Source organism: Vanellus vanellus (assembly GCF_965231255.1).
Source record: "Vanellus vanellus genome assembly, chromosome: 1".
Lineage (NCBI taxonomy): Eukaryota > Metazoa > Chordata > Aves > Charadriiformes > Charadriidae > Vanellus > Vanellus vanellus.
The window spans coordinates 118,214,711-118,238,347 of record NC_138905.1 but is presented as its reverse complement, the minus strand read 5'-3'; the positions used below and the strand labels follow the sequence as shown (position 1 = coordinate 118,238,347).

The 23,637-nt window shown below is 38.5% G+C and overlaps 2 protein-coding genes across 4 annotated transcripts in view; both read left to right on the top strand.

Moving 5' to 3' along the window:
* SYNJ1 (synaptojanin 1) overlaps window positions 1-11,205 on the top strand; it is a 68,289-nt gene extending 57,084 nt beyond the window's left edge. Inside the window, exons 26-28 of the mRNA XM_082480685.1 lie at window positions 2,476-2,584; window positions 3,313-3,533; window positions 7,957-11,205. Coding sequence (XP_082336811.1) covers window positions 2,476-2,584; window positions 3,313-3,533; window positions 7,957-8,811 — 1,185 coding nt within the window. The 3' untranslated portion in view covers window positions 8,812-11,205. The remainder of the gene's footprint in view (window positions 1-2,475; window positions 2,585-3,312; window positions 3,534-7,956) is intronic.
* A 107-nt stretch (window positions 11,206-11,312) lies between these two features.
* On the top strand, window positions 11,313-22,944 carry LOC309680454 (cilia- and flagella-associated protein 298-like). 3 transcript variants are annotated; one of them, XM_082494072.1, is made up of 8 exons: window positions 11,334-11,354; window positions 11,536-11,710; window positions 13,522-13,689; window positions 16,015-16,082; window positions 19,131-19,289; window positions 19,790-19,921; window positions 22,087-22,182; window positions 22,283-22,944. In XM_082494072.1, the coding sequence occupies exons 2-8, from the start codon at window positions 11,572-11,574 to the stop codon at window positions 22,391-22,393; spliced, it is 873 nt and encodes a 290-aa protein (XP_082350198.1). In that variant the 5' UTR covers window positions 11,334-11,354; window positions 11,536-11,571; the 3' UTR covers window positions 22,394-22,944. The 3 variants fall into 3 exon arrangements, with proteins under 3 accessions (XP_082350199.1, XP_082350197.1, XP_082350198.1); XM_082494073.1 differs by having other exon boundaries at window positions 11,313-11,710; window positions 13,573-13,689; XM_082494071.1 differs by having other exon boundaries at window positions 11,313-11,710.
* The last annotated feature ends 693 nt before the right edge of the window (window positions 22,945-23,637 follow it).

Here is a 23,637-nt window from a genome sequence, read left to right as displayed (position 1 = left end):
ATTCCGCTTGCATAAGTGTCAGTGGGATAGATACTGATGAGGTTTCTGAAATATCTATAAATATGGCACCTCTTCTTTAATGCTGTATCATTCTTTCTGATAAAGTGATAGACCACTTGTTGCAAATGAGACAGTGTCAAGAAGCCATTAAAATAAAGATGCAGCTAACCACAAGAGTTTAAGTTGAATCCATATAAATTTGTTTTATAAAGGTTGTAGAGTCCTTTTCCACCTTTTAAATGAGCAAGAAACAAAAGAACACTGCCAACTGTGCAGAGATATCAGAGTTCTTGTAGAGCTTAAAGGATTTGTACCTTACTGCTATTGCCATTTCTATTGTACTCTTGTACAGTATTGAAACCATTTGAAAACTATTGTTGAAAGCCACCATTGAAATCAGGTTTTGCCGATTCATTTTTCTCAGAGAGATTGATTCTCACAGTGAACAGTTCTTGATCTTTGCATTTTTTTGTTATTTTCCCAGAGATGTAAAACGCCCTCTTCTAAAATTTGGATAAAGAAAATCTGGTATACAGAGGAAACGATGTATTCATTTATCACCATGTGCCTCACTCTTTTTTTTTTTTTTTTTTTTTTTTTTTTTAATCTGGAGCCAGCACAGGATTTACCATTTCTAAATCAAAATAATTCAATCAAAAAATCTGGTCTACAGAAGAAACTCTACCAGTATCTTGGAACTGGCATAAGTGCAAGAATTTTTGTTCATATGAACTAGAAAAAAAAAAAATGTAGTACTGTTCTCTTGTGCTGTGTTTCTCAGCACCCAGGCTGGACTAGAGTTAGAGTTGCTTACCTGTTTCCAGAAAGGATGACGGTACTGCAATTACCAGCATAATTTTACAAGACAAAGCTGACTGCATCTCTTCTGCAGATGTTGAGATTTTCTTTAAAAAAGAACCCAAGTAAACCAAAGCAAAACAAACAAACAAACAAAGCAACAAACCAAGCCAAGAAAGGGAATATAAGGTCTGAAAAAACATCTCTTGGCTTTTCAAGCCTTAGCTCAACTCTTGTTTAGCTTTCCTAACTGACATTGCTGCTTGCTTTTTTTTCAGGTTGTTTTTTGGGCGGCAAGGATTTCAGGACCAGGGACAGTAGCCACGGTGGGCGCTGCTTCCCACTGCGTTGTCCTGAGGATTATTTTAGAATTCCTTTCTGTTTCTTTTCTGTTCTTTTTTTGATTTATTTTTTTTTTTAAATACATTTGGCATTTAATCCAATCATCCTTCTGCCTAATTCCACAATATTCAAAGAAATGACAAAATGCATCTTGGCAATTAAGGGGAAGATAGATATTTCAGAGGTTAGGTGGTTTAAAGCATTTAGAAAGTTGTTAAAGAGATTCAGCCAAGCACAATGAATCAGATGTTATACAGAGTCTTCAAAGTAGAGTACATACATCTAGTGAAAGTAAGATCAAGGATAATAATTGTTTTGTAGTGAAGTTTCTTTGCTTGTTCTTAAATCATGTTTGTGTAGAGAGATGTGTAATAGGGTTTGCTCTGAAAACCGCTTCGAGAACATCCCGTTACTAAGGTTTTGTCTGAATATACCAAGTACAAAAAATTTTAGAGGAAACAAATCTTACAAACTATCTTGCCTCATGATGTTTTTTGTTTTGTTTTGGTTTGGTTTTTTGTTTGTTTGTTTTTTTCATGAAATCTAGCACTTTTATTACATTCAGCTTTCAAGTGTGGTTTTTGTAATTCACTCAGCTTCAGTTGTAATCTGGAATAGTTTTCTATTTCTTTTTAAATACCGATATGGACTTTTTAGTTTTGTTTTATGAGAGCAATTCTGTTCCTAGCTTATTAACTTCTATTCCAACAAGTTTGGGTGGACTCCAGCCTTCAGATGAGGCAGAATGTATGTTTTATTAATGCTGTTTGCTGATGAACAGGAGTAACTGTCTTACAATTAGCAAACATAAGTTTCAGATAAAAGAACTAACCATGGTCTTCTAGTATATCTTGGACTTTCACTATATAAAAGTAACTGTAGCTGTTGTTTGCAAATGGCAGGCTACCATTATAGCCTAAAAGGTAGATGGTGTCTGCAATCTGCGTTGATGGTAGGTTATCAATGTGTCCTTACAAGATGTCCAAATGAAGTAATTGCTGTTGTTGTTTGTGTTGCTTGCAACAATTCACAGACTTAGGTAAAATTAACTTATTAATACTAACAAAATAATAAGTGTTTCTAACATTGTTGCACAGGTAAATACTTATATAAAGTTGAAGACTGCTGTAAAAATACTTTGCTTTGAACTGAATCCTCATAATGTTTTGAGAATGTGTTCTTTGCTTTTATATGTACATAAAAAATTAATTCAGCAACTGTTACCAAAGAATTTATTTTTCACAGAGTCCTAATTATCCTGAGTCATTTAGCAGTAGATGACTACAGATCCAAAGTAGAATTAAAATACTTTCTTGTTACCAATTATTATGTCAGACTGTTCCACCTCGAGCTGGAGTTATTAGTGCACCACAAAGCCATGTCCGTCCCTCTGGGGGAAGACCAGCACCTGAAACTCAGAGCAAACCAGCTGAACCACCAAGGGGTAAGTTTACTTTAGAAGTTAAACATAAATGTCGCTATTCAGTCAAGAGGTACCATGTCTGATTTGAATGCTTTGTTTTCAACAGATGCTTTTGTTTTTCACTAGAAATTAAGATTCTCAAATGTAGTAACTTTTGGCAGTTTCTGTTAACCATCCATGAGTATTGTAAGCCCTTATCGGATAACAGGCATCAGTCAGATGAGATCTAGACCCATGAATTTCATGCTATCAAGAGAAACTTTGATCACGTTGCTGTGTTTTGGTCTGAGTACACTGGTGTGTCTTATCATGTGTGTTGTGTTGATCACTGGACCAGTCTCTGCACTGGTTGCTCTGTAATCATAATATTTGGAATGGTGTTTGTGTTTAACTCTCAAAGCCACTTCCTAAACTTAAAGTTTGTGGTTTTTTTTTTTAAATTGTGTAATATCAAAATATGCATTTTAAAATAGTGACTTCCAAAATCCTTTTAAATACAACTGAAGTACATTTTAAGAATTACGTGGTTTCTGGTTCTTTATTTTGTATCTATAGCAATATTTTTTAATGGAGATATGCTGAGCTTTCGATGACTTCTAATCTGGTTGCCACGAACACCTGCTGTTCTTAAAGCTCCTTCTTCTGCAGTTCTGTCCGGTGCTTCCACAGCCACGTATTCTTATTCATGGCATTCCTAAAATTTCTATTACAATTCTTTATAATGAAAAACACTGCAAATATATTTGCAGGCTCACCGTTGCTTCCTGAACCACTAAAGCCTCAGGCTGCTGGACCTGCTCAGCCCACCACTCAGCCACCGCCTGTGCTAAGGATGCAGGAGCCTCTGATACCTGTGGCATCACATCCATCTCAGACAAGTGCCCCACAAAGTCTGGAACCCCCACAACCACCTCCTCGCAGCCGATCATCTCACAGTTTGCCTTCTGAATCTGCTCCTTCACAGCAGCAAGTAAGTAAAAGAACCTTGTATATATGTTTTTTCATTATGTAAATTAGCACAGCTTGTATTGAATGCCGTAGATTTGTGAGAAACTCCTAAAGCAAGCAAATAAACAAAAATAAAGGTCAAAAGATTGGATTCAAAGATAATCAAGTTCTAATAAGATAATACTTAATTGCTTATGTATTGTTCGTGAATAACTAACATCTTAAATACTAAACATTTAACTTAAGATTTCTTATGACAGAGTTACAACTTATGGACAGCTTGTTTTTAAAATTATGTTCTCATTTGAGAACTTTGTATGGAAAAATATTCAATCTAAGAAATTTAATTTTATAATGACACATGCATGACAAACTTATAGTAACTAGCTAATGCAGGTTTTGATTATAAAGTAAGCTTTACAGATTGCATTATGTAGTGCTTTATGTTGATGATAATTCATTGCAGGAAGACAATACTGATTGATACTTGATAGAAATACATTTCTCCCCATTCCCTAGTGTCAATTAAAATGTAGAAACATATCAAAATAATCTGAAAATTTAATACAGTAACATTAATGTTCTATTCTGTGGGGCCATTTAGAGTGTATTTTTCTAGGAAAAGCCATAATTTCTTATTACTGTTTAAAAAAAATGCAGAAATAAGTTTTCAGTGTTGTTTGATATACATAAGGCTAAGCTTCTTCACTAACAGCCAGTGCTGTTCATTTTTATGGTATCAGGTGCTAGGCCAGATAATTACACTATCTGAATAAAAGCACAAATCTATTGAAGCTGATGGATTTGTGCCCACTTCTTACCAAGAGTATATTTGTGGTTTTGTTTTCTTGTGTTTGGGATTTTTTTTAAACATAAACTCACTTGTGGATATTTATGACTATGTAAGTTTTCATCAGTATTTTAGATTTTACCTTATCTCTATATCTGAAGACACTTTCACTAAAGCCGTTAATACCTATTTTGTACCACAATGAAGCAGCCAAATTCAGTCCTCAGTGAGTTGATTTTGAATTCTAATTGAAAAATCTTTAAATGCTCTTCCTTTCTTTCTGCTGAACCTTTCTCTCTGCCTGTTAACTTTTTTTCATTTTGGAAACTTAGGCCAAAAAACGGAGGATATCTTTGAATATACAGGTAGAATATCAGGACTTCTTGTAGTTTGTTAAAAAGTATGAAGTGTTGCCAGCAGAGAATATACATGGAGGCATAAGATACTTGAGAACGTACCAATTTTGTGAATAGGAAAAGATTGAATTGTGTCACTTTTGAAAGCCTTACACCTTCTAAATGTAGTTTTACCACCAATCATATTGTGCAAGAAGTGCAAACAGTTCTTTGAAAATTATTATGAAAATTACGTTTATCTGTGTGTATACACAGCAATCAAAAATATGCTTAAGAACACTGTAAACAGGGGGGGTTTTGAGCTGTTTAATGCTGTCACTATATTGTTAATAATATCCAAACCAGATAGTTTAAGACTAGTTCAGAGAGCCATAATTTTCTCTGCAATCAGATTTCTTTGATTAATGCAATCTGTGCAGTCACAAGGCCCACTTTGAGCTTCATTTATTGTCGCCACCTTAGGTTTTTTATTTTGGTTTTCTGGGTTTTTTGTTGTTTGTTTTGTTTTTTTTTTAGTTTAGTTAAACAATGTTTATTTCATTTCTTGATTATCATTTGTAAATATGAAGTTTTCTAAGAAAAGGTCTTTAAATAAATACGAAATCTTTTGAGAGGTAGTGGATTCCAAACCCATCCTTTGATTCAAAGCTTGATTGTGATATTTAAGAACTTAAATTTCTGCTTATAAAACTAATTGCTTGTATACAGTGGGATAGATATATAGACTTTATTTATTGTAAATTAAGGATATTTTGTCTTTTGATTGGATGAGAAGTCTTACGGTTTGTTCCAGTTTGAAAAACTATTACTATAGGTAAGCGATTATGCCAACACAGTTCCCAGAATGAGGGCTACAGTGCTTTTCATGTTAACAGATGGTTAGAATTAGACCATCGATAATCAAATGCTTACAATCAGTCTTGAAAAAACAGCACAATCAGCTGCACAATGAATGTCTGTATGGAAATAACATTAGTATTGGCTTGAGCTGTTTTTTTTTTTTACTCTTAATGGTAGAGCTTATAAGTCTTACAATAGAATACAGCAGAAATTTAAAATTTAGTATAGTGTGTCGTAAGTATTTTTGGTTTCTATTCATATCTCAAAAAATGGCTTTGTGAAAACTTAAAGTATTTTTAATATGAGGTTGCTTTGTTACTTGGATTTTCTTCCTAATTTTCTTTCCTTTGATGTCTGTTTCTCTTTCACAAGCAGGAGCAACCATCAGGGTAACAGGTATCTGACTATTTACCAATCTTGTATGTGGTCTCCATCTATTCAAGCAGAAAAGATGTATGAATCTTGTTTTCATACATCTGCAGTCTCATCCACGTTAAAAATCACCTGTCTACATTAATGAATTGACTGCCATACCATAGTTTGCTTTTTCCTTTCATAATGCAATTAAAATTGATACTGTTAACTGTATTTATTAGCACCATAGCAAATATTTTGCTTCATCATCTTTTATGAAACAATTGGAACCCCACGTATGTTGCTTAGTCACTGCTGAATCTCCTGGTCTCAATCTATTTGGAAAGAAATGTGTAGGCATTGGAGTTAACATTTAATACAAATAAATCCTGATGCAATTGCACTGCCAAAGTTTTTTTCAAAATAAAACCCATATTTCACATCTCTCAAAGAACAAAGAAATTACTGTTAACCAAAGTAAAATACATGGTTTGTTAGAATTTTAAAAGCATTTGGTTCCAGAATTATTCAGAGCAAATTTTTACTTACAATAAAGAGCAATTGGGATTCATAGTTTCTTTGGGATCCTGTGCTTTTTGATTTGATTAATGAACACAGGTCTTAACAAGCTGATGCCAAGTTGCGTTTGATTTATATTCTTTCTACAGTTCAGTTTTTCACATTTCCCCCCTCACTTACTTGATGCTTTTGTTTAATATTATTTTCCAAAACAATTACTATATAGATCTAAAAATACCAATATTGAGCTACTCTATTTATGGTTTGGTAACATTAGGCCTCATCTATTTTAGAAACTCTGTAACAGAGTAGTACCAGGGATGCGTGCAACAGACATTATTGTTTCAAAAAAAACCCACCAGAGCAAATGAATTGTTGCCCGCGTACTTCATTTCTCCTGCCAACCAATTCAAGCCACAACTGCAGTTTTTTAAAAGAAATTGCTATGCTGGATACATTGGGGAAAAAATTACAATATTCTTCTTATTCCTAAGAGTCTCTAAAGCCCATAGACTAATTTAAAGCCCATAGACTAATTTTGCACAGCTGCTTAGGCAGTGGATGTGTGCAGAAATGCTCCAAAATATGTACAATAAATTTGGTAAAACAAGAGGCTTAAAGATTGAGGTTAGGTTATAATAATATTGTATTTTAGTTGATAGTTTTAGCTCAACAAAACATTAGTTAACAGAATTTTCATGCTAAATATCTAAAATGTTTGGGTATATTAAGGTGATGTGTTAAAAAGACAAATTTGTGAAATTTGAATTTTCAGAAGCTGTTTTAGCTCCAAACTCTGTTGTCAGTGTGATGACTTGGACAAAGGTAGATATTCTACCTTTTTGGATAGTTGTTACAAGGTATAAAAGCTGCGTTGTTGTTCGAAGAAATGTATAAAAACAGGAATATTTTGTTTTTAAAAGATGAGAAGTTCTGTGGAGAAAACTCTGTCTTCTCCATTTAGTATTATTCTAAACAATGATGACTTGTCATTTTAAAATATTACAAATTGATGATCATACCTTCACATGTCAAGAAGCACTGGAGATGCCTATGGATGCATACGTTTACATAGAAATGTCTGAAGTCCATATACTAATTACACTAATTTTTCCTTTCATTGTGATGCTTAAATATTGCTTGTAACATCAGTGTTATAAACTCTCAAACAACAAAACCTAGAGCTTTTTATTTCATATCTGTGCCGGGTTATCACTTGTTTAGAATACAGCATCATTTCCCAAGTTTCTTAAAGATTTTCTTATACAATGTCCACTAGTGCTTTTGGCTAGGACTCTGGCTTGCATGAAGTAGATTCAAGCTGCATCAACCAACAAGGGGGAAAAATGTGTTTAACAACTAGTAGGCTTTTCTCCAGAAAAGGGATTAAGGGCTATTGTTTTCCAGAAAAGAAGCAATCTCATTCTACTACAAGTGCATTGTGCAAGTTACAACCAAATTGTATTGAAGTTTCAGTTTAAGCCCAAGAGCTTCTTTTCTTCCATAGGAGAGTAAGAAATGGGGACTTAGTCATAACCTTAGAACAGCCAGCCACGTGATTACTAAGCACCTTGTTTCCTTTCCAGATTAAAACAAACGGAACGTACGGCACTACACTTGAAACGCAGTTAAACAGTGACCCTTTTGAAGATTTGTCATTTAAGCTGCTTGTGTCAAAGATGCAGACGTCGGTTCGAACATCACCTGTTACGACTTTAAACCAAAAGGAGTTGATACAGTTGCCTTCAGCAACACAAAGAAATGCTGATACTTTCAACGCTGTAAATTGCATGCCAGCAATGCCTCCTATTCCAACCTTTAACACATCCCAGGAACATAAGCGCAGCTCTCCAAATCCATTTATTACTGGGTTGAACTGCACAAATCCATTCACTGAAAGAACTCCTCATGCTGGAAACCCATTTAGAGTGGAGACGCAAGAGTCTGAAATAACTTCACATTTACTAGAAGGACGTGCCGCTTGCAATCCTTTCCCTTCTCTAAATCCCCCCAGTTGTAACACAAGCAAGCCTGAATTTTCTGTTGATGCATCTGAAAACACTTTTTGCTTGCGAAGTAAATCTCTCATGGTAAAAAATGTACAGCCAAAAGGATGGGTAACGTTTGATGATGATGATGAGAATTTCAACATAAAGCTAAAGCCATCTAAAAGTGTTCAAGATTTTAAGCAAATCAGTTCCAGGAAGTCAGCTGGATCTCCAGATTTGCTGGGCACTGAACAGAATGCTTTTCTTGGTTCAGACTTTAACTTTGATAATGACTGGAATAAAAGTTCTACTGATTGCTTCTATACAATGCCAGCAAGAAGACCACCTGCACCTCCTATACCATCAAGAACAACCAGCAACAGATCCCCTGCTGATCCTTTCACTTCTTTGGCACCTAAGGTGTCACCAACACAAGATTTTACAGAAAGATAGATGTTCAAAAATATAAGTGGTTATATTTGTTGCTACATTTATCCAGTAGAATAATTGGGCATTTGAGATTATTCTGTGTGCAATAATTAATTGTTGAATGCACTGAAACGTAACTCTACTCATAAACAGCCACTATTGTTCGTGTATAAATTTTGAATATGTATATATGGTAGAGCACAAAAAATTATCAGAAATTTATTAAAGTCCCAATGTAATAGTATTTGAATAGACAGAGAAAAGAAGGATGAGCTACTAATATTATTAGTCTTGGAAATAGTTTTTGCTTTGGGAGTGCTCTCACTTCTGTTCCCCTTCGTGGAATTTCAAAAAAAGAGGCTCCCTGCTAGTAGCCTCCCCACTCCCTTTTTACTGTTTTGTTGAGTGATATGTATAAGTATTTACCAAAGAGCTGCCAAAGTTTATTGAGATTTGAATGTTGACAAGTATTGTTTAGAAGTTGTTTAATTTATAACAGAGGCTATGGATATTTGTAAGGCTTATATTTGAACCTGAGGCACAACAGAAATAGTTTAATTTCAAAATACAAACAAAACTTTGTGTATTAATATATTCAATATTTGACTTTAATTTTCTGTGTCAGTACATTTCAGCTATTCAATCTTATTGTGACACATACTCACTAGCAGTACTTCAGAAGAATTGTTCCGTATCGTCCACTTATGCATTACTATTTGAAAGATACTTTTTTCCCCCAAATTGGAAACAACCGATACCACAAGTTTTCCTTTAACTGCTGGAAAAAAAATTCTCCTTGGGTTTTGAGATACAAAGCAGTCTTTACCAGTTGCAGACAACACACTGGAGCTGGCTCGTCCCAGTCTCCTCTTTCGCACGTCAGAAGGGCTTTCTTGTCCTATAGAAAGACCTGAGTTAGGGAATGGGCAGCCACCATCAGAGAAGGAGAAAGTCATCTTAGGTGACTGGGCTGTCTGCTCACCATCCTCCCCATCTACTAGACTTACTGATGTATTTTTAAAATCTTACTTTCAAAGAAAACAGGAGAACAGTAATTCTCTGAGCTGAACTGTACCATTCTGTCACTTTTGCAGTTAAAACTGAGTGACTCTTCCTGTCCCAGAGGCAGGGACCATCCTCTGCACGGTGGTGCTGCTTTGAGGCTAGTGAAGGCTAACTCACGGTTCTACATATCACGCTATAAAAACCCAACTGTCTGTGCTTTTATGATTCTCTAAAGCTCACATGAGATTACATAAAATACGATACATTGTGATCTTGAGGCAGTTTAAAATAACTGATTTCCTTAGCTCCATTTATGTATGCTATAAAACCCTGCAGTTCTCCTTAAAATTTGCAGTGTCTTAAAACATAACTTGCGTATGCAGCTGCATACTTTCACCCAAAGCCGAATGCGTCACAGTGCTGTCATCTCTCGGGGGACTGCGAATACATGCCTACACCATGGGCTTACTTGCAAACAAACTCTACTGGTTCTGCAAAACCAGGGACCGCAGCGCAACGTACTAGCGTTAGCTTTATAGCAGCAAAAATACATGATGACAGTACTTTTAAAAAAAAAAAAAAATCTCAAATGCTATCAAAACATTATTTATAAAATAATCCACTCTTCCTTTAAACAGTCTCTGGTTAGCCACAAGCTGCAGGAGCGATGATAGCGAGTTTTATATCGTGCTTTTTTGTTTCCGTTCCGGTCATTAAACAGTACTTGTACATTTAAAACAGCAGCGGTACTGTACGCTTTGTGCTTCGCTGTGTGAATTACCTTGTTTTAAACTGTTGCTCTACACATCTGTGTGATCGGTGTTTTGGTATATTCTTACATTAGCAAAACGATTTGGGGGTGGGTGGGGGGAACTTTTTGCTAGTGGGAGTTCCGTGATAAATATGTTCTTTGTTCAATATTTAATTACAGTGATTAAAAACTACTGTCTAAAACGTACCTGGTATACAGCACCTCTACACTTTACAGGATTACGGAGACCGACAGCGACGTACTGCAAAGAAAAGCTCCAAAAATACAGAGAGTGTGTGTGTGTGTATGTATATATATATATAGCGCTAACCGCTGTAACGTGTATTAATGAAAATAATTACTAGCAGAAGCTCTGAAAATACCAAGAATTAAAATCAGAATCGCTCGGCGCCTTTTCATGAACTCTGTGTTCCCCGTGGTAAACCGCTGTGTGAAACGTGACGATTTTTCTCGCTTGTGACGCACACCCCCTCCCCGCGCGTACGTCCGGCCCTGTATCCCTTCCGCCGCTGCAGTATTGAACAACGTTCCGCGTCTCCCCGGTGGAAGGCGGCGGTGTATTCATGAAATAAACATACCTGCCCTTAAGAAACATTAGCTTTTTTTTCTCTCTCTTTGTACCTCAGGCACCGCCCCGCCACCCTCTTCCCCGCAGCGGCTGCAGGGAGAGGCGGCGCGGGCCCTTTAAGCGGCTCTGAGGATGGCAGCGGGAGGGCCGGAAGCGGAAGCACCCCGGGGGCTGGAGGGCGGGGCCGGCGCCGGGTGGGCGATAGGGCTGCGGGCGGCTCCGGTGGGCGCTCGGGCGGCTGTGAGGGGTGGGCGGTGCTGCCCCCCTCAGGGGGGCCAGTGAAGCGCCGGGCGCCGCCTTCCCCCCCCCCCCTCCTCGCCGCCGGTATCCAGGGACGCGGGGGGTTGCTGTGAGGGGGGGGGTGGTGCAACGGAACTAACGGCCGCCGCCTCTCCCCGCGCAGAGCGGCGCCGCTGCGGGCCCCGGCCTCGGTCTCGCCATGGTGCGGCTGCATGTGAAGCGCGGCGATGAGAGCCAGTTCCTGCTGGAGGCGGCCGGCAGCACCCGCCTGGCCGACCTGGCGCCCCTCGTCGCCCGAATCTACAACGGGAGGCTGAAGGTGCAGCGCCTTTGTTCAGGTACCGGCCCGCCGGCCTACCCCCGCTCCGTCCGCCTCAACCTCCCGGCGGCTCCGGCGGCGGTTGGGACGAGCGGCCTTGGGAGTAACGGGCGGCCGGGCTCGGCCGTTGCTCCGTCTCCTGGGTGTTCGTGCCCCGCTGGCTCACAGACTGGGAGCTGAGGGGGTTACTTGGCTGCGGCCTCGCAGGAGTTCTGCGCTGGCAGAAGTTCAGAAATACCTCTGAAATGCCAGCCTTAGCAGCAGATAAGCCGTCCTCCCCTAAATTTAAGAACAGCCAATACGCACCAAAACCACCTGTAAATTCCCACCTTCTGGTATTTTAGTAGTTCTTATTTTTTAGGGACTGTATGGCTCTGAGATTCCCACTGTACATGGCTAAAAATTCATCCATTGCATGACTGAACTGCAGCGTGTCCTGTCCCAAAGCAGCTGCATAAATCCTTTGCGACCAGTGGTGTACCCTACGCATGAATGAAATTTTCGTGTTGCCTACTGCACGCTTGGTGCAAGGCATCCGCTTGTCATGTGACAGAGAGTTGCTGGATATGTCTAAATTAGTGCTTTAGTTCAATTCAGGAGGTGGCTTTTGAAAAACATTAAACATTTACTGTTTGTCCCTGCTGACCCACTTTGGTTTGCATTGCGGATCAGCCTGGGAACTCAGGAGCTGAGATTCCCTTCAGATGCGACTGACCTGAAGGGTGCAGCCTATCTACATCTGATGTGCTCCAGCTGCAAATGTGTATGTAGTGTATAAGGGCATACTGAGGCTAATCTGAAATAAAAAAAAATCCAAAACCCAGACACCACGGTTACCATATATTCAACACTTGCTCTTTCTGCAGATCTTCTGTTGTTGCCCCACAGTACTTGCTAATTTAGCTAATTTAGTCTTAGCCTTTATGTTTTCATATGGGTGCCTATATTCCCAACCATGGGAACAGAATTGCCATTTCTTGGGATTTGGGGTACTTCTGCTGTGTCTGTTGTGAGATGGGTATGCTTTAATTTATATAGTGATGGTAAAGAGGCTAGAGGGTTTTCAAGGAAAGGATGCTATGAAGTGGGCTGACAGCTGGGTAAGTTGTTCTGGGGGAAAGTAGTGAGTGTATCTTGCAGGCTGTGGATCAGGTGCTGTACACTATATAACAGGGTTAGGAAGCTGCATCCACACGCTGTCTGTTCTCACTGTGTGAGACTGTGTGTTGGTAACCAGCATTTACATCTCTCTGTCGTCTCAGCTAGAATTATCCTGGACTGTCGCTTCTTGAGTAGACATAAATTACTACAGAGACTTTTGTTTATTTTTTATTTCATACTGGGTGTGAATCTGACCCTTTGGGTCAGATGTGGTATGGGCAAAGCTATAGGTAGTCCAGTTACATATTTTCTCAACTGCAAAGAAATTAATTACTGTATAACAGTAAAATGTTTTTCCATTTTGAAAAAAGTTGCTTACCCAAAAGTACTTAGAAAAAGAAATACACAGTCAGCTAAAGCTGACAAAGGAAATACCAAAAAGAAAAAGTTTATGGCCAGCAAGTATTGTCTAGGTTTGCATACCTGCACTGTATCATTTGTTACCTTGTTTCATATATGTGTGAAATGTATGAATTGTGATGTAATTACAGCATATATATCTATATGTGTATATTTATATACCTTATTATTTATTCCATATACTTAGCTCTTTAAAAACTGAAGGCTAGGAGTAAGGTTTTGCCTGCATGTATGTATGTGAAGGGGTTTGGTAAAGGGTGTGTTCTCAATAACACAAATTGTTAATCTTGTTCTCTAAACACTTCAAAGAGATGGAGGAGCTGGCAGAGCATGGTATTTTCTTGCCTTATAATATGCAAGGACTGACGGATGAGCAAATCGAAGAACTGAAGTTAAAGGACGAGTGGGCAGAAAAGTGTGTACCGAGTGGCGGAAGCGTCTTCAAGAAGGATGAAATTGGGCGAAGAAATGGACACGGTAAATCGAATGTAAATGTTTCTTTCCCTGCAGACACAGATAATCTGTAATATAATGAAGAACATAAACCCCATAATTCTGGACCTTTCACTTTTACCTCACTGTCTTGCAAGAAGAAAAAAAGCGAATAGATACCAAGTATACATTTGATTTCAGGCCAGCATGTTAGCTGGCTCATGTTTATTTGCTAATGTGGTGGTTTAACCCCTACTGGCAGCTAGGACCACACAGCCGCGGTTCTCCCTCTTCACCAACCAGAAGGGCAGGGAGAAAAGGAGGGAAAAAAACCCTCATGGGTTGAGATAAAGACAGTTTTATTAAACAATAACAGGAAAAGGAAAATAACAATAATAATAACAATGGTAAAAGAATATACAATATAAAGTAATACAACACAGTCATTCTCACCACCTAGTGAATTGGTTGCCCAGCTCCTGCCAAGCAGTGATCCTGGATTCCTGTCCCCTGGTCAACCGCCATTTATATACTGAGCATGATGTCTATGGTACAGAATATTCCATTGGCCATTCTGTTGTTCTGTCTGTGCTCCTTCTCAGCTTCTGTGGGAAGCTGAAAAAAGTCCTTGAATAGTATAAGTATTGCCTAGCAACAACTAAAACTATGCGTTATTGACGTTCCTTTCATACCAAATCTGAAAACACAGCAACCACTAGAAAGAAACCTCACTCTATCCCAGCTGAAACCAGGACAGCTAATTATAAAAATCATCCTATAAACTATATTAAAGGCAGTCATGGATTTGTTAAGTAGTAGCTATTGAAGAGACTGTTTTCACAATAGATCAGCTAAACTATCAGTTACATACATAACTCTATCTTGGATTAGGACCTGGTGTAATGGCGATTTAAAGCCAAAATAGTAGTATATCTCTTCAGCATGTATGCAGTTTAACTTTGCAACTGTAGTACTTGAAAGTAAACTCCAAAGATAAGTAAACAATTATCAGAAGCAAGTTTGACTGTTTCACTTTAATTTGTAAATGTATATGCGTGTACTATTTTTCTCCAGAGGCTCCAAGATACATTAGCAGGTTGTTTTTCTACTTTCTCCTGTTTTCTCATTCACTGTGACTCAGACTTACTGAACTCGCTCCTGTCACTTTTTCTTTCTGCAACTCCAGCCAAGTGGTTTTGCCTTAGCACTTGGTATGTGTATCAAGCAGCACTTTACAGTCAAGAGCATGAGGACTGATTGCACAGAAGAGACTGCGATTGTCTTCTTGCTCTCTGTCCCTGTACTCCTGACACCACAGCAGTCCTTGTCGGGTCAGCAGCCCTTTAGATGTTGATTGCAGGGCAGCTCAATTAAGGAGGAATCTTTCAATAACTTAAGATTAACCTCTTGTACAAACAGCTTACTCTAGCTGTCTTAATTTGGGGAAGAGAATTCTTCTAACACAACACATTGCTCAGTCAAATTTAAGCCCTTGCTGAACTTGATTAAGAGCTTATATTATAGCTAAATGTTTTCCCTCCTAACTTTTCTCAGAAATAGTTGAGTGTCTCGTATGTAGGCATGTGGACAAAGCCTGTCTTGTTTGGCATGGCTGTGAGCAGTGTCAGACCTTACAGTAAAACTTTGCAAGCAACTTTAACATAAGGACAGTACCACTTTTACTTGTAGTTTTTATTTATTTGTTAGTGGGAGGACAGCTTTGTAATATTAACAAAGTTATAATATTGAACAGCATGTAAATGTGGGCCAAACTAAATACCATCAAGTGATGCATTTAAATGTTCAGCTGTGAATTAATATGATTTAACTGGATTTTTGTTTTTGAGGAGAGGCTTTTTATAAGAATTAAAATAGGTAACTATAATGTATGAAATGCACGTTGTATTTGCAAAACTGTGTTTGAAATCTTAATTAGAAAAAAGTCAGAAAACTCCAAGCTCTTGTCCCCTTTTATGCACATCTGCCAGCACAGCCCACCATAGCCATAAGTATGGCATGAGAAAGGGAGTCTTGGTTTTGGTTGTGGTGAGTATGGAATTATGGCTGTTGCTTTCTACTCAGTAATTTTGTCCAGAATGAAGTTCTAAATACCAGTCAAATGTCTTTGTGGAAAAGTAAGTTTGGCTCCCCCAGGAAAAATACTGGTTTGTTTCTTAAGATAGTGAGAAATATGGCAATGAACTATCAAACAGGTAAATAGACTGCAACATAGTAGTGCCTCTCTTGATTTGTGATTTAACAATGTTTAATTTGCTTAAAGTAAAGAATAACCCTGACGGGTCGTTTGCTTGTTTGTTTTTTTTTTTTATAGTAAGTGTAGATTATTAAATATGTGTCTCTTATTTTTAGCTCCAAACGAGAAAATGCAGCAAGTTATAAAGAAGACAATAGAGGAAGCCAAGGCATTAATCTCGAAGGTAAGTTTCCTGAAGTAGCATTTGGTATGTATTACTTTCTTAATAGGTGCTATGTAGTTGGGCAGCTTAAATAAAAATAGACTTTTTCAGTGCAAGGGCTGAGAATTTTTGAGGAGTATCATGAATTGATGTAGTCTAATAAAAACTGACATTTCTGTTAATGATTTTCTTAATGGCTTTTGGCAAGCTGGTTCAACAAGTTAAGGAATCAGATATTAAACTCGAAGTGAATGCTGGCAACTGAGACCACACTGAATGATTAAATGGCATTTAATTTTATCCACACACTCTTAATTTGCTATTGATGCATTCTTTAGGTGAATTCTTGTCGTGTTTTCTGGTGAAAAATTAACTGCATTCTGTGATGTTCCTGGAAAAAAGTACCTTTTGCTGGTTAACATAGTCTTTTGAGTTTTATGTATAATTAATTGAAATATATGTTCTAATCTCTTAGATTAGGCCTTGGTTTTACAAGCACTTGGCCTCATGCTCAGTCCAAATGAGTTTGTGTGTTTAAAGATAAGCGCGAGGATATGCCCTGATGGTACTACGGTCTCAATTATTCAGCTTCACTTTACCAAATCTGCGGATGCTCTGTATTGTGTCTCAACTTTCATACGATTTTGAAACACAAATTAAGTAATACTTACTGTCAGATTGCTTTTTTTGTAAACATCTGCAAGTAATTTTCTTCTTCCTACCCCTACAATTCTGGGAATTGGTATGTGTGGAACTTTAAAACAGCTTTAAATCAGTAACGCAAATAGATAACGTAACTGAATTTTTAGTGTTGCTGGTGCACTTAAATTGGCCTTCTTGGCTGTTTTGTTGCTGATAACAGTGTCATATCAGTGATTTAGAGTGAGCAGCTCAGTGTTTCCAAAGGCCTGGTGGAGGCAAGCAGAGGAGCTGCCCTGTCGCCTGGCAGCGCTTCCAGTGCGCTGAGTTGCAGCAAACATTCCCTGAATTGAGGCAGGGTTCCAGCCAAACTGTTCTGAGTCATAGCAAAATCTACACAAAATGAGAGATGTTTCAGATTAAAGCTTCTGGACTCTAAAGATTTTCTCCAGATGGAATTTTTTTTCGGTTGGATTGCATCTCAGTAACTCTATTTCTAAACAGGGAGGAAATTAATAATATATAGTTTTACTTCTTGAGTCAAAAATATCTGCAGATCTGGTCTCTACTTCTCAGTTCTTCCTGGGTGAAACTTCCAACTATGTTGTCCTTTACAATAAAAAGTTGCAAAATTCATAGAATCATAGAATCATTTTGGTTGGAGGGGACCTTTAAGATCATCAAGTCCAACTACAAACTTAACGCTGCCAAGTTACCACTAAATCATGTCCCTCAGCACCACATCTACATGTCTTTTAAGTACCTCCAGGGATGGTGACTCAACCACTTCCCTGGGCAGCCTGTTCCAATGCTTGATAACCCTTTCAGTGAAGAAATTTTTCCTAATATCCAATCATCTAAACCAACCCTGGCACAACTTGAGGCCATTTCCTCTTGTCCTATCGCCTATTACTTGGGAGAAGAGTCCGACCCCTGACCTCCCTACAATCTCCTTTCAGGTAGTTGTAGAGAGTGATAAGGTCTCTCCTGAGCCTCCTTTTCTCCAGGCTAAACAACCCCAGTTTCCTCAGCCGCTTCTCATAAGACTTGTTCTCCAGACCCCTCACCAGCTTCATTGCCCTTCTCTGGACACGCTCCAGCACCTCTATGTCTTTCTTGTAGTGAGGGGCCCAAAACTGAACACAGTGTTTGAGATGCAGCCTCACCAGTGCCGAGTACAGAGGTACAGTCACTTTCCTAGTCCTGCTGGCCACACTATTCTGATAGAAGCCAGGATGCTATTGGCCTTCTTGGCCACCTGGGCACACTTGCTGGCTTATATTCAGCCGACTGTTGACCAACACCCCCAGGTCCTTCTCCACCAGGCAGTTTTCCAGCCACTCTTCCCCCAGCTTGTAGTACTGCATGGGGTTGTTAGGACCCAAGTGCAGGACCCAGCACTTGACCTTGTTGAACCTCATGCCGTTGCCCTCGGCTCATCAATCCAACCTGCCCAGATCCCTCTGTAGAGCCTTTCTACCCTCAAGCAGATCAACACCCAAACCCAACTTGGTGTCATCTGCAAACTTACTGAGGGTCCGCTCAATCCCCTTGTCCAGATCGTTGATACAGATATAAAAGAGAACAGGCCCCACTGCACTGCGTGCAGACATACTCCAGAAATTACTGCCATGCACTGGTGAATGAAGTTAAGGATATTTTGTGAAGTGGTTTGTTAGGTTCATCACTTTATAATGATGAAAATGAAGAAATATGCCTGTGCATTTTAAAAAAAATGGTTGATATCTGACATTGAGAAACCAATTGTACTTGCCAGTTAAATAGTTTAAGAATGTCCACAAGGAGGCAACATTCTCTTACTCTCTTTTTTATAAACCTTGTTACTTAAAATATTGGAACGGTTAAATCCGTAACCAAAACCTTTCTTCTCTTCCAGATGTGTCTTGTTTTTCCTCTATCCATTGCAGTAGGGTTTGGAATGATCTCAAGTATTTGATCTTACAGATTTCTGCATAAGCTGTGTAATATGCCAAGCTTTACTCTTCTGCTCACAAATGCTGTTTTTTTCTCAAGTTTTAGGCCCCTTCTCTAGCCCTCACTTGAATTTTACTGTTTTGAATGTTGTTCACAAATCACGAGTACTTAGAACAAGAGACTCCCCATCCAGTTTCTGTATTCGTACACATACTTTTTTGAATGCCTGTGTCCAACAGACATTTGTTACTAAATACCTCCTGCACAGTTTAGTGAAGATTCCCCCCCCCAGTGTAAGCAAGCTACATGGATGAGGCAAAAGTGTAGTGATGTATTCAGAAGTCGATATGCAGATGAGATTTGCGCTGCTAATATCTTTGTGCAGCCAGTTAGCTTTGCTCAGATATCCCACTGTTACCTTTGAGCTGACTACAAAGCAAAGTCTTTCTGCATGTTTTTTTTTTTAATTACCAATGATCCCTGCCTGTGTTTCAGAAACAAGTTCAGGCCAATGTGTGTGTTAATATGGAGATGGTGAAAGATGCATTGGACCAGCTCCAAGGGGCCGTGATGATTGTGTATCCAATGGGATTGCCTCCACATGATCCAGTTAGGATGGAGTTTGAAGATAAAGAAGACTTGTCGGGAACTCATGTACGCAGTAATGTATTTGGATTTTATGTAATGCCTGGGTTAAATATGTGCTATACAGTTCTCCATTTTATCAGTGAAGGTTTTTTCATTTGCATGACAAATTTTGTTTAAAATTTTTGTCTGATAGTTTATGTAAATCATACCAATAACTTAACTAGAAATAAAATGAACTAAGTTTATTTGCAATGTTACCTGTGAAGTTGAGTTCAGGTAAGCCTTGGACCCATTTTAAATAGCTTGTCATTTCTTTCTAATGCTGGTATTGAGAATTTATTGCCCAAAGTTTATTAGATCAAGATTGAATGGAATATGAATCAAAATGCTGTAGATCAATATGAGGAGAAAAATGTAGCAGAAGTATAATGTAAAATCAGGTGAATTATGTTGGCCTTTCTGTTAGGAATTCCAGAAAGATTTTCCCTGAAAAATTTTCTAGTTTTGAAAACAGCAAAAAAGCAACATCCCCCCAACACTTTACCTTGTTTGTTTATTTGTCACAGGCTGGACTTGAAGTTATAGAAGAATCAGAAGCACAATTATGGTGGGCAGGAAAGGAGTTGAAAGAAACAAAGTTGCTCTCTGACTATGTAGGCAAAAATGAGAAAACCACCATCATTGTCAAGATTCAGAAAGTAAGTATCGCTGGGAGATTTCTTTACAAGTTGTTCACCTTTGGCTGTCTAATTGTCTGTAGGTGTATAAAATGGATTAGATTAGTTCTGGCTTGAGTGCCTTAAAGCTACATCTATTTTAAGGTTTTAATTTATTATATTCTCAGTTTTTCTTTAGTAATGTTTTTGCTTGTCAGTTAAATACTGTAGTTGCTATTACTTTCTCCGTAGGACTTTTCTAAAGTACAGCAAAGAGACATTTAAAAATAGACGAAATACCAACTGAAAAGTTTAAAAAACCCTCAACTGGCTGTCAGTTCCATCTCAGTGCAGAGCACTGGGCAGACCCAGTCATTCAGTCTGCCCAGTTTTTCTAATTGTACTTGTGAATGTTTTTCTCGCCATATTCTGGCGCCTTTAAAAAACAGTTTTAATGTTTTGTGCATATGTGGTGTGGATACCTCTCATCCCGGTTCCGTCTGTTCTGTGTCTGAAAGACACTGTCTGTAACTCAGTAGTTTCCAGCCTGTGATGTCCTGAGTTTCTTGATGGCAGGTCCTCAAACTCTCTCTGTTTCCTTGGAAATGTGGACATGCCTCCTGCTTGAGAGGATGCAAGTTGTGGAAGAGCCTGAACTTACGGTCTCCCGAAGCGTTCAGTGAGAACTCGCTGAGTGCTGGAAGGAAAAACAAGCTGCTGGGCCTGCACCACCCAGTGGCACTGTCAGCTGCAGCTCACCTAAAGCTCCCAGCTGAACTTTTTCTAAAGAAATGAGACTTTCCAGTCATCAGATGTGATGAAGCAGATGAGGCCTTCTGTATTAATTGTGAACACAGGTCTGATGAGTCATCCTATGGAGTAATGAGCTAAAATGAGGCAAAGACATCCTGCTGCTCCTCTGTTTATAGACCTGATGCTTCAGCAAAAGCCAGTAATTAAGTGTATATTGATGTCTCACGCAGTGGTCATGTTCTTGCAGTATCAGAATTAGCACCAAGCTACTGGGACTATTTTTTGGACAAAATGATTTTGTACTAACTGTGCAGTTGTGTTCATCTCTGGTGAGAATGCCATACTCAAGGGAAGAATGTTTGGTGTTTCAATTAATTTTCAGAGCTTTGTCAGAAGATGCCCGCCATGTTTGTATGTGTGCGTGTCTCTATGTATAAAATCACATTCAAAGGGTGCTTTTGTGAATGTCAAATGTCTTAGAGTACTTACCCATAGCTCAGAATTACTCTGGAGCTGCATTTCACTTCCATGTCAGTGAGAGCTTCTCTGCCACGGAAAGCATTAGTGGTTACAGCAGATCTTATTATCTACAGCTGTCTGTAATAGAATTACTCAAAGAGAAGTCGAGAGATTTATGTGTTTGTCATTCAGAAGACCAGCATTGCTTTCGCTTTCCTGTCAGGGTGACTGAAAAATTGTGTGACAACTCAACAGCCATTGACATGTGGGCTCCCAGGAAAGTTGTCTTCCTGTTTAATTAGTTGATGGACCTCTTCAGAGAATGCAAAGTAGTACAGTGTTTTTCTATCTGAGAAGAGATGCCTGCATTCTTGGGTTGGAGAGCTAATTTAAACCACCTCGGACCCTTTTTGTTTCAGAGAGGATTCACCATCTCCATTCAAACTGTTCTGTTTGCTACTGTTGACAATAGCTGTCATCAGCTATTTTCTGCTGTGTGCATCATTTCTTCCATGAGGACAGTTGCCTGGAAAAAAAAATGTTCTTTTATTTGCAGTAACAAATAAATTTTCTTTTATTTGTAGTGTTTTGTAACTGCCTTCCTTCCCTGCTTTACAAAGTCGTATGCCGTCCCGAGTCTGTATTAGCAGGGGAGCTAAAGATAGATGGGTCCATCCTGAGACATCTAGAACAGCCTTAAAGCAGAGAGATTAATTACGTCTTTTAGAGTGGAAGCTTAAGTAAAATAGACTCAGTCCTGTTTGCAGCTTCCATCGACGTCCACAAAATTGACAGTGTGATTCAGATGCTGAGATGAAAACATAATTGACTTGAATGCAGCAGAAGTTTCTCAACAGTTGTTTTCCTGTCCTGAGGGACCGTATTAAATTTCAGAAATCCTATTGTCTGAAGAAAGATTTTGCTATCTTTGCGTAGCAGCTTCTCTTTTGTATCACAAATGCCATCATAAATAAAATTTATGGTTTCCCTTTCAGAAAGGACAAGGAGCTCCAGGGCGTGAACCTCTGATTAGTCATGAAGAGCAAAAACAGATGATGCTGTATTACTACAGAAAGCAGGAGGAACTTAAGGTAACAGAGTCTTTTTCCTGTATGTGAGCTGTGCTGTTGTAGACACTAACTGCAGGTTACATTCGTTACTGCCGCCTTAACCTGTCGGTTCTGTTTACAGAAACTAGAAGAGGATGACGACGACTCATTTCTAAATGCTGAGTGGGCAGACAACCATGCTTTGAAAAGGCAATTTCATGGTGTAAAAGACATCAAATGGGGTCCAAGATGAAGCTCTGCAAACACCTTTTTGCCTCTTTAAGCTGTTTGGTTGATACGCTTGTTTGCAAAAAGGAGTTGTGTTGTGTGCGGTAGATTCTTCTGACAAAAGCTGAAATTGTCACTTCCGTAGCAGGTGTCTGTTTCAGCCATAGAGTTTCAATAAATGTTTACATTTCTGTGTAATTGTAGCAGAACTTGTCTCTGCAAAGAATTAAATCGATCCTGTTGAAGTTTATTATTTTTATTAGAAACTTGTAATTTGAAGAGTGAAATATTAAACTTTCATAGATAATATATCTAGTAAATATGCACTAGAATGTTTGGTATTGTTTTGAGTGATCTTTATACTCTGTCCCTGATTCTTGCATTTCTTTTAGATAGCATGGTCTGTAGAAGGTAATTTATTTTATAACAAATCAGTTTTCCCGGGCTAATCCTGTGAAAGTTAGTGATTTTTATGTGCTTATTTGCATTTCAACATAGCTAATTCCAAGCTATCATTTTTAAATGAATTGACCTCTTAACAATTGTTTAAAGGAAGTATTTTTATATAAACACAAATAACACAAAAATCCTTGTGGAATGCTTCATTTTTATTCTTTTGGTTTAGCTTTCATTGACATTGGAAGCCATCCTAGTGATCTGATTCAGTTTAACAAGCTGTTAGCCATGATGCTTTTGCCTAAAGATTAGTAGAAATCTGTTTACAAAAGTAAGCATTATTCGCAAGTAGATTGGATAGAATAAGACCAAGATCTCTAACATGGAAGTACTTCTAAGATTATGACTGGATTGAAAGTGATTAGTTTCTAACAAATCAGCGTTTTAAAATGAGAAATCATGACATTTATTGGAGTGTTTCCACTATATGCTTGATGTTTAGGGTCCTGTCACCATTTCCAAAATCTATTATCAGTGAGTTCTGGGTTCAAGACTAACAAAGGAAATGTGAGTAGACTTGAAGCACTTGTGTGTGTTTTTGAAGAGAGGATTCTGATTTGGGATGCTGTGTGACTAATGGGTAATTAAATCTCCAGAATTATCTATTTAGATAATTGATGTTTAGAAACAAGTTGCTCAAGTTTTACGTTTAGGCTTCTGTCCTCTTTAAAGGAGGTGCTTTTCTATGGAGGCGGATGTGCATCTTTATCAGGTCGCTGAGCACTGGAAAGCCAGGATGCCCTGAAAATTCTGTGTGAGGTCAACTGAGTGTTTTAAAAAGAAGTGAACCGATGTGGGTACTTACGGCCAACA